Genomic DNA, 17,200 nt, shown 5'->3' on the forward strand with positions numbered 1-17,200 from the left:
GTGATCCCTCGACGTCCCTGTCCTGAAGTCCACAATCCATTCCTTAATCTTACTAACACTGAGGCTATTGCTGCGACTTTTCTCAAACAGCTGATCTATCTCGCTCCTCTACGCTGCCTTGTCACCTTCTGAAATTCTGCCAACAATAGTTGTGTCATCACCAACATATGGATGGTGTTTGAGCTGTGCTTAGCCACGTGGTCATGGGTGTAGACTGAGTAGAGCAGTGGGCTAAGCACATATCCTTGAGGTGTGCCAGTGTTGATGGTCACCAAGGACGAGATGTTATTTCCAATCCACACAGAGTGTAGTCTCCTGGTGAGGAAGTCAGGGATCCAACTGCAGAGTGAGATACAGAGGCCCAGGTTTGGGAGCTTGATTATTAGAGCTGAGGGTGTGATTGTGTTGAATGCTGAGCTGTAATCGAGAAACATCAGCCTGACATCGGTATTGTAGTTGTCCAGGTGCTCCAAGGCCGAGTGGAGAGCCAGTGAGATTGTATCTGTTGTAGACCTTTTGTGGTGATACGCAAATTGCAGTGGGTCCAGGTCCTTGCTTAGACAGGAACTGATTCTAGCCATGATCAACCTCTCAAAGCTCTTCATCACAGTAGATTTAAGTGCCTTTGGGAAATAGTTGTTGAGGCAGCTCACCCCGCTCTTCATGGGCACTGGTATGATTGCCATCCTTTTGAAGAAGATGGGAACTGCTGACTGCAGCAGTGAGAGTACTAAACCCTTTGAGTGACACTGAATTCTAAATGTCATTTCTGTAATAGATTCCTCCATTTGACTGACACTGCTTCACATTTCCTTTTGTTGTTTTTAATAAATAAAGCAACTGTTTTGATGAAGTATACATAAATAGCCTATATTAAAGTACGTTTGTAATTCAAGAGCAAAGTAATCAAAGCTTCATTGAATTCTGTATGGAGATTGCTCCCAACTTCAGTTTTAAAAAAAACTGATCTAATCTGCAACTATACTCTAAATATTTTGCAAATCTCTCCCTTCACTTTCACTAATAATCTTCCACATGATTGACCAGCAACCTATTTCTGGCATTTACGCTTCAATGCATCAGACAAGATTATATCTGTTTACAAACCAGAGCAGAATTTAAATCCACAGTCACCCAACTGAGAGGTACTATTAATTGGGTCAAGCAAATTGTTTTTTTTTTAATCATATTAAGATTAAATTCTTGGCAAATCTATTAGTAAAGTGCTCAAACTTTATCTCCACACGTGTGGATCAATTGTTGCTGCGTGTATTGAGTTGGAAGGAAAGGTGCTGTAATGCCGTTTGGCATTATGTCCAGTATGGGAGCACGTTCTTAATTTATTTTCAGTGACCAAGTCCATTTGACGGGAATAGGGAAGTGGAGTGGGATATGGGGTTTGCTCGTTAACCCCAAAGAGTGGCCCAGGGCAATATTTATAGAAGCCATTTATTCAACCATTAGGTTGAAACATCTGCAACGCCCGATGTGCTGGAGGAGCTCAGAGGGTCAGGCAGCATTGATGAAGGAAAACGGGTAGACAATTTTGCATGTTGACATCCTTCACTTGGACTGAGTTCCTCCAGCTTCTTGTGTGATGCTTCCGGTTCCAGCATCTGCTGTCTCTTGTGTCTCCATGCTGAACCTCCTCCCTGAAACTGATTTTTGGCTTCTTTCCCACATTAATTCGGATCCTAGTGACAAGAGAAGAAAACACTACAAGTACTTAGCAGGTTAGGCAGCATCTTGGGAAGAGAAATATAATGAGTATTAAAGTTGAAGTCTCCTTCGTCAGAAGCAGCTAAGTGAGGAGACAAGATTGTAGAGAGAGGGAGGAGTGGAGAGAATAAAGGAAAGGTCTGTGATAAAGCAGAGCGAAGTTGTCAAGATAGCAATTACTTTGTGAACCAGCAGTTAGAGAGAGGAGAGAATAAAGAACAAATTCAAAATGAAAACTACGAATGGAAAACTGTCCAAATTTCTTTGATTCACTACTGAATTGTGAGGGCTGCAACATGGCCAGATAGAAGATGACGTGCCCGTTGTTTGTGCTTGCACTGAGCTCGGTGAGAGGCTGAAGACCAAGAGACAGGTTGAGCAATACATATCTGAAAGCTCGCCAGTCCATCTCCCAGGTTCTCCATCTTCATCACACCTACTCTGATGGAAAAACCTTTCCACACCAGTGTCTTTATTTTCCTTAAGCTAGTCTTCCTGTCTGCCAAACATGACAGGGGCCTCAGCACTACCTTATCTGTTTCCTGCACCTTCTACTCACTGTCCTCCCACCCAGAACAAGGAAAGGGTTCATTTTGTCCTTGCCTGCCATGCCACCAACATCCAAATTCACTAAATCATTCTTTGTAATTTCCACATCCTTCAGGATTCCACCATTAAACAAACCCTCTCTTCCCATCAGCTCCCAGCATTCCAAAGGAACTGTTCCCTCCTTGACTTCCATCTCCATAACCACTCCACTTATCTTGGCACTTTCCCACCCAACCTATCCTCTCTTTGCTGCTGACCAGTTTGCCAGGGTGCTTTAGGTCACATCACTATGCGTACCAGCCTGTGACATTCTGAGTATCAGCCTTAGGTCAGTCGTTCAGCCTCTTGTTAGGACCCAAACTGTAATACAAGGCACTTGCAGACCTTGCAAGGCAAATGCACTGAAATTGCATTTTTGTTTTTGTGATGTACTGTGGAACCACTGCTGGGATAGACCCTTGCTGGTTGTAGTTTACATTAATGATCTGGATGTGAATGTAAGAGATGTGATACGTTAGTTCTCGGGTGACATGAAAATTGGTGCTGACGGTAAGAAAGATGGTCTTGGGCTACAGAATACTATTTATTAGTGGTTAAGGTGGAAAGAGCTATATGAGGGGGCATAATTTTAAGCTGATTGGAGGAAAGTAGCATGGGTTGTCGGAGGTCCATTTTGTGCACAGAGTGGTGGGTTTATGGAACACCCTGCCAGAGGTAGAGGTAAAGGTAAGTACATTAACTGTTTGATGGGCACATGGATGATAGAAAAATGGAGAGCTACATATGTTGGAGGGAAGGGTAGATTGAACTTAGAGTAGTTTAAAAGGACATTGTAATGGGTGGCCAAAAAGCCGGTACTGTGCTGTGGTGCTCTATGTTCCATATTCTAAGATGTGCAGAAATTTGACAGATGGAATTTCATTTTTTAGCCAATGCAGTTTTGAGAGAACTGATCAAATTCGGATGCACACAATGGATAATCAGACCTTTGGGATTACTGAGCAGTAGAGGAGTCTAGTACATGTACAAGAATCTCCAAAGGCAGCAGTACAGATAGATATTGTCGTTTAAAAGCCATACGAAATACTTGTCTTCATTAGTCAGGCTATTAAATATGAGAGTGGAGAGCTTATGGCAGAACTTTGTTAGACCATAAGACATAGTTCATTTGGCCCATCGAGTCTGCTTCACCACTCAATCATGGCTGATTTATTATCCCTCTCAACCCCATTCTCCTACCTTCTCCCTGTAACCTTTGATACCCTTACCAATCAAAAACCTATAAATATACCCAATGACTGGGCCTCCACAGCCGTCTATGGCAATGAATTCCACTGATTCACCACCGTCTGGAAGGTTAGCTAGAGCATTGGTTATAGTTCTGGTTGCCACGCTATTGGAAGGAGTGCAGACGGGAGTCACCGGTTCCAGTTATGAGAGAGTGGGTGGGCTGGGTTTGTTTTTCTTGGAATAGAGAAGGCTAATTGAGGCAGATAAAATTCTAAGTGGCTTGAATGCATAGATAGTGAGGATCATATCTATTAGCAGAGGACATGGGTCTAAGGAAAGGGGTAAGAGATTTGGCAGTGATTTGTAGAGTAATTTTTCACCAGCAGAGTTACTGGCAAATGGAATGCACTGTCTGAAGAGTGGCAAAGGTGAATACTCTCACAACATTTAAGAAATATTTAGTTGAACACTTGAAATGTTTAGCATTTGAAAGGTACAGGTGAAATTATTAGGGAGAGAGAGAGAGCCTGTGGTATGTCGTGTAACGGGTGAAACACAAAGTCTTTGGGGTACTGCAAGTCTGTGTCTTTACTGTTGCTTTGTTCACGCTTGAGTGCTCGATGGCGGGTGCCGATGCTTTTCTTTGCCAGTGGGGGGGGGGAGGGCGGATTGTTGCTTGCTGTTGCTTACGCACGGGAGGGAGGGGAGCTGGGGAGGACTTTGGGGTTCTAACATTTAACTGTCATTCATTCTTTGGGGGTACTTCTCTGTTTTCATGGATAGTTGCGAAGAAAAAGCATTTCAGGATGTGTATTGTATACATTTCTATGACATTAAATGTACCTTTGAAACCTTCGAAAATGTTGGAAAATGGAATGATTTTAGACAGACTTGATAGCAAATATATGCTGTGTGGTATGGCCTGATTTCCTGCTGTATAACTCTGTTACATGCACTGAAAGTCCAATCAGGAAATTGCTGGGTGCCAGAGAGAATGTCGTGCAGGGAACCTGGAGGAACTGGAATGCTGGTTGTACCAAAGCACTGGACATTGTAGCTGGCTTAGCCCAACTCTGTCTTGTCATTGCTGCTTGCTCCCTGCTAAGCAGAAACATGCTAGTACCTCAGTTGGCCAAAGACGTCTATTTTGCATTCTCACTTTTTATTCATTATGAGATACATCCCAGGCTGCTACCTGTCTGCAAACTGGAATAGACTCCGGACATGGCGCAGATTTGTCTCCAAAGTCAAAGTTGTTACCATTGTCAACTGTGATTTTTTCACAGTAGCAGCCACAGATATGCCCTAGCTACAGTTTTTTCTAGTTATCAATGCACAGCACGAGTTAAGTTAACAATGCTGGGAATAAGTGATGTATACACTTAGTCCCTGGGTTATGTAAGGCTGCTGTTTCTGAAAACAGTCCATATGATTTCTCTGTAAGTCAGAAATTTTCTCCAGCTACAAATATATCGCTATCGCGTTACTCTACAAAAACTGGGTCTACTGTAATTCTTTCATTTCATCTTGTATTCATCTTAACACTACTCATAGCTAATGAATAATACAAACATTTTGTTATTATTACTATCTGGACAAAAGCTTTATAAGTGTATGGGATGATTTGCATAAAGTCAGCTTTCGGTAAGTCTCTGTAACCTGGTGAGTTCCTGTATATGTAGTTTATTAAGCAAAGTTAAAATTAAACTCAGTGGAAACTATAAACTGGAAATGCTTACTTTCATTTTTATTTGTGTCTGCAGTACGACTATGAATATGATGAGAATGGTGAGAAGGTTGTACTGGGTAAAGGTACTTTCGGAGTCGTCTATGCTGGTAGGGACCTGAGCAATCAAGTCAGAATTGCCATCAAAGAAATTCCAGAAAGAGACAGCAGGCAAGTATCTGAGAAAGAAAACAATTCTTTGTTATATCTGCAAAAATGAAGAGTGTGAACTCACCTTTCAATGTAATATTTGGTTATAGGTTTCTAATAATGATGGTGGATATACAGGGTAATGCCATTAACTGCATGCTCCAAAGGTGAAAGCTTTGTCTCTGAGGGGAGTGTCCCAGATACCCCAATCTAATATGCCAATAATTGTCTTGGTCAGGGGCCAGCCTCAGTAAAATCCGGCAGTGAATGACCCCTATGTGCTTTCGCTGAGGAAGTTACGGGGGTGAGTCTAATACAGGACAGAAGCTGAATGAGGTGTCAGGGATCAGATTATGGTCGGAATTGGATTGAAGGTTGAGCCAGAGGTCAAACTGGGCCTGGGTAAGGAAGCCGAAAGTCCGGGTAAGACTGATGATGAACAAGAGCAATGTGAGGGGTCATGGGTAGGGCCTGCTGAGAGCAGTGGCAGAGATGAGTGACCAATCCCCTCCAAAGTGTCAACTTCTTATGTTTGCGGACTTTGACAACTGTGCTTGAAGGCAGTTTGGTTAGGGATTTCTTCTCTGAATGGAATTGGTCTACAGCCTACTTGTGCTGATAATTAACACCAAATTGCCATTCAGTTTGCCTTCAGCATGATCCATAGTAGGAAAAGAATGACCATTAAAACTGGTACCCCACTGAGGCTGGGCTCCAAACACATTTCTCGTCTTTCATGTCTGGGTGTAAAAGATTTGGGGCAGGGCAGAACACAGGAGGATGTTATAGCTGTAACCAAGTGCACCCAGTTTTGTTTCCACTGCCTCATAAGAAAATGATGTCAGGCAGGCTTCAATGGAGCAGTGAAAATGTTAACCTAACTCCTCTAGATGTTCAGTTAAGTTCTGCCTGACCTGGAACCTGAGCATAGTTTATCACACCCTCTGCCAACTTTTCACTTAGATTGAAGACGGTCAGATTCACAAGGTCACAGATGCCTGTAGAGATTGTCAGCGAGGAGGAGATGCTATCACTGATCCACACTGACTGTGATCTCCTGATGGGGAAGTCAAGGATATAGTTCAGAGGGAAATACAAAGACCCAAGTTTACAAGTTTGATGATTGATACTGAGAGGATGATGGTGTTGAAGGACAATCCAGCTTGTTCCAGTCCCCCAAAACTCTCCTCATGGTTTTGCAAATTTCTTGCAGTCCCCATCCAGCTCCCTTTTTAACAATATGATTTTAGCTTATTCCCCTAGTACCCCAGCAGTTCTAACCATTCACTGTGTCAAGAAGGTTTTCCCTCATATTATTTTGGTTCTTTTGTCAAAGCTGCTCCCTAGTTCTTGACTTCTCTGTCAAAAGGAGCACTTCCTTTCTATCTATATTCTTCATGACAATTTCCTCTCTTTCAAAGAGAAAAGTCCCAGCTTTTGCCAGCTATCCACAAAAGTCAAGCCCTCATCTGTTGGAAATCTTTCCTCCACACTCTAGAGTATTTCAAGTGTGGCATTTCCTTTGAACACACGGGCCCCTGTTTCCCAACACTTCCATTATGCTCATGGCATTTCTTTTTCCTGTGCTGTTGTTCACTCAGCTGTGAAGATCTTCATCTGAAATGGGGCCAGTCACAGCAGCAGCAAGTTTCAATGCGCCTCACGGGCAATTAAGTACTTCTGAAAAGCGGCACTTGTTGAAGGCAGTTGCAACATGCAGACCTAGAGAGATAAATAGTTTTATCAGCACTGACTGAGGAGTAAGTATTGGGCAGGACACTTGGAAGCACATCTGGCTCTTTTACAAAAGCTGCTACGTACTTTTCATATACGTATATCAAAGAGTACAGGCAGTCCGTGACTTCATTTCTTATTGTGAGCTGACACCTCCCTCAGTACATGCTTCATGCTGCACTGAAGTGGTGGCCAAGTTTTTGTTCAAGTGTCTGGAGTGGGACCTGTATCCAGTTGTTTTGATGGCTAAGGGGATCTCATGCAGAGTGGGGGGTGTAGTATGACTAGAGCCAAAGGCTGCTGTTGAAGGGACTTATAAACACAAGTCCCAACAACTACACTTTAAAAAGCTATCTTCTTTGTTATGGCTTGACCAACAAATTAATTTTAAGTAAACCTCTTTCTTCTTCTTGCCAGTCTCTTGGAATTGAGGATGGCTTGCTTCGATTCTGGTTTTGTGGATTCTAATGTGGCCAGTGAAGCCAATATGGGAATTGGAAACTTCTCATTAGAACAGGAGATAGCCAATGGGGTGGGTAATTTGTGAAGTAGTGTGCTCCTTCTCCTACTTACCAGGTCCTCTGTTTGTCCCTAATGCATGGGCTTATGGCTTTCAACATCATCATGAAGTTTCTGTACGGTCATGAGCTAGAGGTGTTTGCAAATCTTTTTCTCTGCATGCCTGTAAACTACTTCCACAATTTGTAACAGAGCATCTGTTTTGGGTGTCTGGTCCGAGGCGTGTGGACAAGATGACCTGCTCAGCATAGCTGGCTGAACATAATTGCTGCAGATGATGGCATGGATGAGAACAGTGGTGTTGGTTCATTTATCCTATCAATGCATTTTGAGGATTTTACAGAGACAGCAAAGGTGATAGTTTTTCGCTGCATTGAGATGTCTTCTATAGGTAAACCAGATTTCCGAAGCATGTCTAGAGACAGGGGTTATGGCTTGCACTCCGCTGTAGAGCAAACATAATACAAAAACAACTTTCTATGGGCAACCAAACTTGATGGAAGTGTTCCAACCTTCCTGCTTATTGACGCTTTAGTGAGGTTGAAGAAGACAATGTGTATAGGCTGGTGCTGCTCACTGGATTTACCCTCAAAATATTGCACAGTGAAGGGAGTGGAATCTACCCCAGAGCTCTGGGAGCAGCTCTTCAGCCACTGGGAGGAGTCTGTGGAGGAGGATGTGATGATGATTCAGCAGGAAGATGCCGCTACTTGCTAAATTGCAGTTGTACTTCTTTCTCGAGTCAAAACCCTTTCCTGCCTACACCGACGTAACAAAGTTGGAGTAAGGCTTCAAAAGTAAATGTTGGTAGAGCAGCCAAATCTTATTAAATGCTCAAGCACGTTGAGAGGCAGAATGACTTACACCTCTTCATACTTTGTATGTTTGTACGCACTGTGGGTTCAAATTTACATCTTCCAGATAGTCCTATTTGGGCTTAAAAACTTAGGATCAAAATTCACTGATAAAAAATTGCTTTATTAAAATGAAGGATAAAGGCGGGGCTTTATGGACTGTCCATACATGTGAATTGTTCAACCAAATCTTTTTATTTTGAAGAATGCAGTGAGAAAATTGTTACTTACAATATATTTGTCATTAAACTGTGATTCTGTCAAAATATTTTCAGATATTCACAGCCCCTCCATGAGGAAATTGCTCTTCATAAACACCTCAAACACAAGAACATCGTGCAATACCTGGGCTCCATTAGTGAAAATGGCTTCATTAAGATCTTTATGGAACAAGTTCCTGGAGGTATGTTGGTGTGCATGCTGTGTATAAAATGGGCTGTCGGAATCCCAGATCACCAGGGCTTATTCTGTGTTTTAGAAAGACTTTGCATCTACACAAAGGTTTTATCACGTCATGTACAGGAAAAAAATCTGCAGATGCATTACTGGAAGTTTGAGAAATTGATGTTTATGCTATCAGGTTGGAGGCTACCCAGACGAAATATAAGGTGTTGTTCCTCCAGCCTAAGTGTGGCCTCATCATGACAGTAGAGGAGGCCGTGGATAGACATATTGGAATGGGAATGGGAATTAAAGTGGGAAGTCACTGGGAGATCCTGCTTTTCCTGGCAGAGAGGGAGGTCATTTCATGTAGCTACTTACTTTTATAAATTCATTTTGAGGTGGTTGAAGTATGTTATTTAAGATATAAAAATATGTTAAAAATGATACCTCCAGTATTTCGATCTTTGGAAGTGACTGCTGCTTTGATTTCTGAAAAACTTTTGACAAACATCTGTGACTACTGTATGTACTTTAGTTTTGTAGTTATGAGGTGTATTTCAGACCAAGTAAAGTTTTCTGCCCAGATCAGTGAAGCCTTGGTGGTTTTATTTATTTCTTTTATGGAATCTGTGCATTGTTAGTAACACTAGCTTTTATTATCTTTGCACTAAATAGTTTAGCCACCTCAGAGGGCACTTTAGAATCCACGACATGGGATAAATCTGGAATCATATATTGGCTGGACTGGGTGAACCTGGCAGAATTCCCCTCCAGTCAGCCACATGGGATTTTAACCACAACTTTATACTTTCTGTCATTACCATTATTAGGAATTGGTTTCTGCAATGTTGATCAAGACTTGGGATTCTGCTGTAGAGGTTTACACACCATACCACCACTGTTTTTCTGTCCATTTAAACATTATGAGTACTTTAGGCAAAACGTTTGTCTTTTGGTCGGAAACTTTTAGGATCAAACTCAGAATCAAGTTTATTATCACCGACATATATTGTGAAATTTGTTGTTTTCCAGCAGCAAAGCAGTGCAATACATTAAAAATACAAGTTACAGTAAGAAATATAAGGAAGAAGTAAGTATTGTAAAAGAGCGCAAGGCAGTGAGGTAGTGTTTGAGTTCAGGGGCTGCTCTGAAATCGGATGGTGGAGGAGAAGCAGCTGTTCCTCAAACGTTTGTGTGACGTCAGCCTCCTGTGTCCTCTCCCTGATGGTAGTCATGGGTGGTGAGGGTTTTTAACGACTTCTTGAAGCATGGCTTTCTGAACCTGTCCTCGATGGTTAGTGCCGGAACTAGCATGTACTTTACAACTCTGCAGCTCTCTCTGATGCTGTACATTGGCATCTTCATGCCTGACAGTGATTGAACCAGTCAGATTTTAGTATGGAGGTCCACCCCTAGGATGTAAATGTGTAACTAGGGGATGACATTTCAATGTGATGGAACACTGCTCCTTCCTGTTAGAGAATGGTGTTCATTGGCACTAAATCGAGGAGAGCAGAAACAAATGCTCTGGTAGGGCTACCTTTTCCTCAAGCAACACAACCAAGTAATCGTGAGCTGGCCTTTCTGCTCTTATTGGACTCTTGCATGTAAACTCTGTTTTCCTTGTCCACAATATAAAAGGGACTACATTTAGAAAGCATTTAAATGATAGTAAAACAGATTGAAGTATTGTTGGATGTAACAAGACAACATGTATTAATATATTTATCTCCATTTATTTAGAGTAATGTGAATACCGTTGAATGTGTAGGAAAGTTTGTGAAACTGGTGAATCTGTTATTACCATTGTTCCAGTCTCCTGTTTCATCCTGACACTGGCTGTGTCAAGTTTGCATGTTCACCCTTTAAACACTTACGTTGACCCATACTCTAGTTTCCTCCCCCATTCCAAACACTTGCTATTTTTTTTATTGAGGTACAGTGCAGAATAGGCCCTCTGACCCACTGAGCTGAGCCGTACTGCTCAGCAACCCCCGATTTACCCCTGGCCTCATGGTGGGTGCTTTGGTTTCCTCCCATATTTCAAAGACCTGCTGGTTTGGAGGTTAATTGGCCCAGTAGGACAATTGGAGTTGACGGTCTTGTATCCTGGAATTGCACACAGGGAAATGTGGGGAAATGATATTAATGGAGTCCTCTGAACGCCAGCATAGATTTGATGGGCAGAATAGCATCCTTCTCATGAGAAAATGCTGGATGTTGTAGATTGCCAGACATGGTGCATTGCACTTGTTGTTTAATCACAAAGCATTGGAGGTTCCGCTCTTAATTTCTACATGTTTTCTCCTGATTGTCCTTTATCATTTCAGCAGAATATTTGCTAATGCAGAAGAAGCAACGTTACTATGGTGTGCCACTTTTTCAGATGTTTCCATAAGATCTTGCATTCAAATTAGAGTGGATGATTGAAAGAACCCCACTGAAGTTCAAATATAAATAATTATTTTTACTGACGTGTCTTTTTTGCCATTACGTCAATGAACAGGCAGCCTTTCTGCTCTCTTACGATCAAAATGGGGCCCATTGAAGGATAATGAACAGACAATTGGATTTTACACAAAGCAGATCCTAGAAGGACTGGAATACCTTCATGACAATCAAATAGCACATCGAGATATTAAGGTAAAGATTTGTCTTGTTTCTAGTTCTGAGTAGAATGATTTTTCTGTTAATAATGCAGAGATGATGAATGCAGTGAATTGAATTGAATTGAATGACTTTATTGTCACCAAACAATTGATACTAGAGCATACAATCATCACAGCGATATTTGATTCTGCGCTTCGTGCTCCCTAGAGTACAAATCGATAGTAAATATAATAAAAATTTAAATTATAAATCATAAACAGAGAATAGAAAATGGAAAGTAAGGTAGTGCAAAAAAAGCGAGAGGCAGGTCCGGATGTTTGGAGGGTACGGCCCAGATCCGGATCAGGATCCGTTCAGCAGTCTTATCACAGTTGGAAAGAAGCTGTTCCCAAACCTGGCCATATGAGTCTTCAAGCTCCTGAGCCTTCTCCCGGAGGAAAGAGGGACGAAAAGTGTGTTGGCTGGGTGGGTCGTGTCCTTGATTATCCTGGCAGCACTGCTCCAACAATGTGCGGTGTAAAGTGAGTCCAAGGACGGAAGATTGGTTTGTGTGATGTGCTGGGCCACGTTCACCATCTTCTACAGCTTCTTCCAGTCTTGGACAGGACAACTTCCATACCAGGTTGTGATGCACCCTAGAAGAATGCTTTCTACGGTGCATCCATAAAAATTAGTGGGGGTTTTAGGGGACAGGCCAAATTTCTGTGAGTCTGCATGAACTCATTCACCTTTGGCACTTTGGTTTAAAAGGATCTCGGATTGTTTCAGGTTCCATCTGACATTAGGATCACTGGATTTTCCCATTATCAAATGGACAGATGTGCAATATTCCCATGCTCTGCTGTGGATGCAACCAGAGGGGATGGGGAATGAGATGGCACAATGAGATTGGTTCAGAAAGTTTTTGCGAGATCCTTGCAGAAAATGTTTTGGGAAACAATAGAGGCACAAGCATCAACTACCAAGAGGGTTTGATAGGGTAGATACAGAAGAATCCTCTGGTGGAGGAATTCTGTACAAGGGCAGTGTAATCTTAAATTTAGTGCTCAGCAATTTAGAAAGGAAATCAAGAAATATGTTTCTCAGAAAGCAGCAATGGAAAGGTGGCTCTACCTTTCCAAGTACACTGATTGCTGGGTAAATTGGCGGGGGGGGGGGAGAGAAGAGAGAGAGAGAGAGAGAGAGAGAGACATAGACATACTTTAAGTAAGATGGAACAGGGGAAGGGAACTGATCTCCTCATCAGTTGTGATCTTATTGAACAGTGGGATTGAGTGGCTTGCTCCTATGGTATGGTCACCTGGCAGGTTACTTGATGCTAGATGTTTCCCATCTGCCCATGATTGATGCTTTCAAAAGAGTTTGGTCTACAAGAACATCTAACACAGTTAAAATTACCCCCACCAACACTAATACAAAGAGGATGAATCTATTTGGAGTCCTGGATTAATAAGTGAAGCACTGCATCTTGGAGAGTTCAAAATGCAGTGAGATGTCAGCTGTCTTCCCAACTACACGGTGGCAAGAATATTTCCTTTTCTGCCAATTAGTCTTTTAACGCAAATTCAGCCAATGATTAAAATGTTGAAATGACCTGCTGAGTCTTTTTTTCCCTTCACTTTATAGTAGATCTGTTTTTATATTGATTCATGCATTGCCAAGTAATAGATAATACTCTTCAACTTTCATATTTGTATCAGTAACTTTTCCAGGATCTTTGTAATGTTATATTCTAAAATCCTTGCCATTTTAAAGATATAATCCCATTAAACACGTAAAACCTGAAAATTTAATATTGTTGCTTTTCATTTTCACATTAAGGCAGTAATTATTCCAAATATGCCTCCATTTGTTATAGATTATAAAATTAATTGAAACAATTAATACTTTTAGGGATCCATGACTGGAAAACTGATCTTCATTCTTTTTTTCTTTGTCTAAGACAACAACAGTTTGTATCTTTTTCCTCTGGATAATTGCTAGGAGCTGCCCAAATGCCACCATTGTTAGACCTTCGCCAGCTCTGGAAATGTGAGCCTTTCAAACTAGCTGCATATACCCTCAGAACTCCTTCAGTATTTCCTTGGTCCTTTCTCCATGCCTTAACCCTTGGCCTCGTCCTTAGTTTTCCATAACCTAATTTTATTGAGTGTTCCACAATTCTGATCCCCTTGATGGTGAGTTTAACTCTGGTGATATCTAACATTAAGCCCACACTTTCTGCACAATAAATACGTCGGTATTAGGGGCAATACTTCTTCTCTTTGAAAGGATTTTTTTCCCAAACTAACCTCTACAGCCTAATATACAGTATTTTATTTATTTATCTGTTTACTATGTGCAAACTCTAAAATGATTAGTACCAGATCTTTAACTGCAATATTAATCTGTTTGCTTATGTAAGCATGTTGGTGCATCTCTGGTTGGAAAATACAGCAAATGAAAAATGCCGGGTCAGGGTACACGCCTCAAAAGAACTTGTCTTCATTTATTCCATTGAAAGTATTGGTGTCCCTGGCAGTGGAACAAAAAAGAATCTCTCCCTGACATCTACACAGTCCCTTCTAACTGCATTACCCTTGTCTGTCTGCTTTTGCCTTTGTGCTCCTCGTTTATACACTGCGAGACACTGAATCAGAATCGGGGTTATTACCACTGACATACAGGATGCCATAAAATTTGTTGTATTGTGGCAGCAGCACTGGGCAATGCATAAAAACTACCATAAGTTTCAAAAAGAAGTATTGCAAAAGAAGAATAACGAAGTTGTGTTCACGGGTTCATGAACCATTTGGAAATCTGTTGGTGGAGGGGAAGAAGCTATTCCTGAAACACTGAGTGTGGGTCTTGAGCCTCCTACACCTCCTCCCCGATGGTACTCATGAGAAGGGGGCAAAGCCCCGGGGGTGAGGATCCTTCATGATGGATGCTGCCTTCTTCAAGCATTGCCTTCTGAATATGTCTTCAATGGTGGGGAGGGTTGTGCCTGTGATGACGGACTGGCTGAGTGCAGACCTCCGCAGCCTCTTTAAAAATATCAACAATGACAAAGCTACTTGAAATCATGAGTTATTAAGTTCATGAATGCAAAGTGTGGGGAAAGGCAGAATGTTAACTCACAGTCCAAAAATGTACTGATGATTTGTCATGTTGACGTGAGGAATAATTGTCACATGTATTTTACATAACAGGTTAGCTGCTAAGCTAGAGAGAAGAGTTCAGAAATGCTCTATTATTAACACAATAAACTAATTATTCTCCCAGGGGGATAACGTGCTGATCAACACCTACAGTGGGATCTTGAAAATTTCAGATTTTGGTACTTCTAAAAGATTGGCAGGAATCAATCCTTGTGCTGAAACATTCACAGGTATGAAGCGATGAAGTATTCATTATTAGGAAGCTTTTGTGGTTACATTGTTTTTATGAAGTGTGGCTGATGTAATTTTCAAGAAAGGTCACGCAGTAGCTGTTTATAAAATATGGGGGAGTTGGCAGAACAAATGAGGGAGTAGGCAGGCAAAGTATTCATTTAGAAACTGCTGGTAGATGTGAAACGCTGTTTTTTTTTAAAAAAAGTGTTGGTTTAACCACATAATTGAGATGCTATCTATACTTTATCAGCATCCTGCTGTTAAAAAACACTGTAGCTTTGTGAAATTATTAATCACTGAAATTAATTATCTTACTACTCTGGTACCACGTCACAATCCTGGTGATAAAGTTGTGGTGCAGTTTGAGCCAGAGTTAGTTGTTTGTTAGAAGTCATTACTTTAATAAGACAGGATCTGTGGTGTCTATAAGTCAGTTGGTGCTTGTCTTGCCAAATCAGGGAACTGCTTGCATTGAAGACAGCAGCATTGTCAGGAATGTAGGCTGCATTCATCATATCAAATACATTTTTGGCCACAAATTATTTCAGATGGCATAAAGATTTGCTTAAGCTTGAACATCTGTGGCAGGCCAGACAAATTATGGGAAGAGAAACAGGACTCCTTTTATACAGATAGATAATTGTGCTTTTAGATTTGGGAGAACAGAACTCTGGGAGAATAATGCAGTTTCAGCCACATACAGCCATTCTGGCTATGGTACAAAAGCTGTTCACTCTGATCAAGATGTGTCAGAAGAGATTTGTATTAGCTGCATTAGTTTCACTGGGAAACTACGTAGCAAAATAAATTGCCAGAGACAATTCTGCATAACAGTTGAAACAGACAATTCTTCCTGTGGATCAGATGGTCTCCTCTTCATTAATCTTTCATATCACTTGGTTCTGCAATGGCATTACATGTACTAATTCAGTCATTGTCACTTATTATTTTATTACCTCTCAACCATCAGGGCTCCTGAACCAGAGTGGATAATTTCACTCACTCACCACAACATTGAACCCAACCCATGCAATCACTCTCAAAGACTCACGTTCTCAATATTTATTTATTTATTGTTGTTTCTCTTCCTGTACTTGCACTTGTTTTCCTTTGCACATTGGTTGTTTGGCATTCTCTGTGTATAGTTTTTCATGGATTCTATTGTGTTTCTTTGTATTTACTGTGAATGCCCACAGGAAAATGAATCTCAGGGTTGTACATGTGACATATGTACTTTGATAATAAATTTACCTTGACGTTGAACTTAGTAATGCATCTATGTGTGGTATTGCATCCTGGAATTCTTGTTGTGCAGAATATATCATTTAGGAGCTCAGGGAATGGAAAGTATAGAGGTGCAAATAAGCAAGGATGGACTAATATAGTTTGCTAATAATAAGCTATGTTTGTAATGTGACCATACCTGCAAAAAAAAATTAACTTACTTTCATCTTCGGAGTAGTTGCATGGAAAGATTGCAAGTTGTTAAAGCAGGTACATCCATAGTGTATGCCAGTGAAAAATTTTCTCCAACATTGACACTGACTGGCATGGGTTTCCTATATGTCCAAATGGAACTTGTTACACGAACAGAAAAGAAGCAGGAATAGTACAGTTGGCCCTCAAGCTTCCGCCTTCAATATGATTGTGGCTATTCTTCCTAGGCCTTGGCGGCTCTTCCGCGCTGGTTCCTGAGTATCTTCGGTTCCCTGACCTTTCAAAATGATATCTCCTTCTCTTTAAGTACCTCTACTGCCCTCAGTTCTACAGCCCTTTGGAGTAGAAAATTCTACACACTCTGAAATTCTCTACTATTGGAAACATCAAGCTATCTATTATTACCTGCCACCTAAAGATTCTGCAAGATCATCCCTCAATCTCCTAAACTTCAAAGTATATGAATCTCTTTAGCTACTTGTAACAGAGCAACCCTCTCATCCCTGAAATTAGCCCAGTGAAGCTCTTTGGACTGCCTCCAGTGCCAATATATATTGTTTCTCTAGTATATGGACCAAAATGATGCAGAGTACTCCAGGTGGCCTCACCGACATCCATTACAATTGTTCTCCATCCCTCTTGCAATAAAGGCCAAAATGTCATTTGGCTTTGTAACCACTTGCTGCACCTGCCTGCTAAACTGTTGTGATTCATGCACAAGATGCCTAGGTACCTCTGTACTTTTCTCCACTTAGATAATAATATGTCCTTAGATTACTCTTTCTGAAGTGAATGACCTTGTACTTTCTCACATTAAACTCCATATGCCAGATTTTCTGCACACTCTCAACCAACCTAGAGCTGGTCCCCACCTGACTTATCTACAGCCTGTACAAGCATTTGGGAGACCAGCA

The 17,200-nt window shown here is 41.3% G+C and overlaps 1 protein-coding gene across 2 annotated transcripts in view; it reads left to right on the forward strand.

Moving 5' to 3' along the window:
• The window catches only part of map3k5 (mitogen-activated protein kinase kinase kinase 5), a 189,531-nt gene that overhangs the window by 115,014 nt on the left and 57,317 nt on the right, over nt 1-17,200 (forward strand). For both annotated transcript variants that reach the window (XM_072249338.1, XM_072249347.1), the window contains 4 exons: nt 5,262-5,395; nt 8,757-8,884; nt 11,372-11,508; nt 14,740-14,845. In XM_072249338.1, the coding sequence (XP_072105439.1) occupies nt 5,262-5,395; nt 8,757-8,884; nt 11,372-11,508; nt 14,740-14,845 (505 nt within the window). The remainder of the gene's footprint in view (nt 1-5,261; nt 5,396-8,756; nt 8,885-11,371; nt 11,509-14,739; nt 14,846-17,200) is intronic.

This window comes from Mobula birostris, chromosome 2, assembly GCF_030028105.1.
Source record: "Mobula birostris isolate sMobBir1 chromosome 2, sMobBir1.hap1, whole genome shotgun sequence".
In the NCBI taxonomy this organism is placed as follows: domain Eukaryota; kingdom Metazoa; phylum Chordata; class Chondrichthyes; order Myliobatiformes; family Myliobatidae; genus Mobula; species Mobula birostris.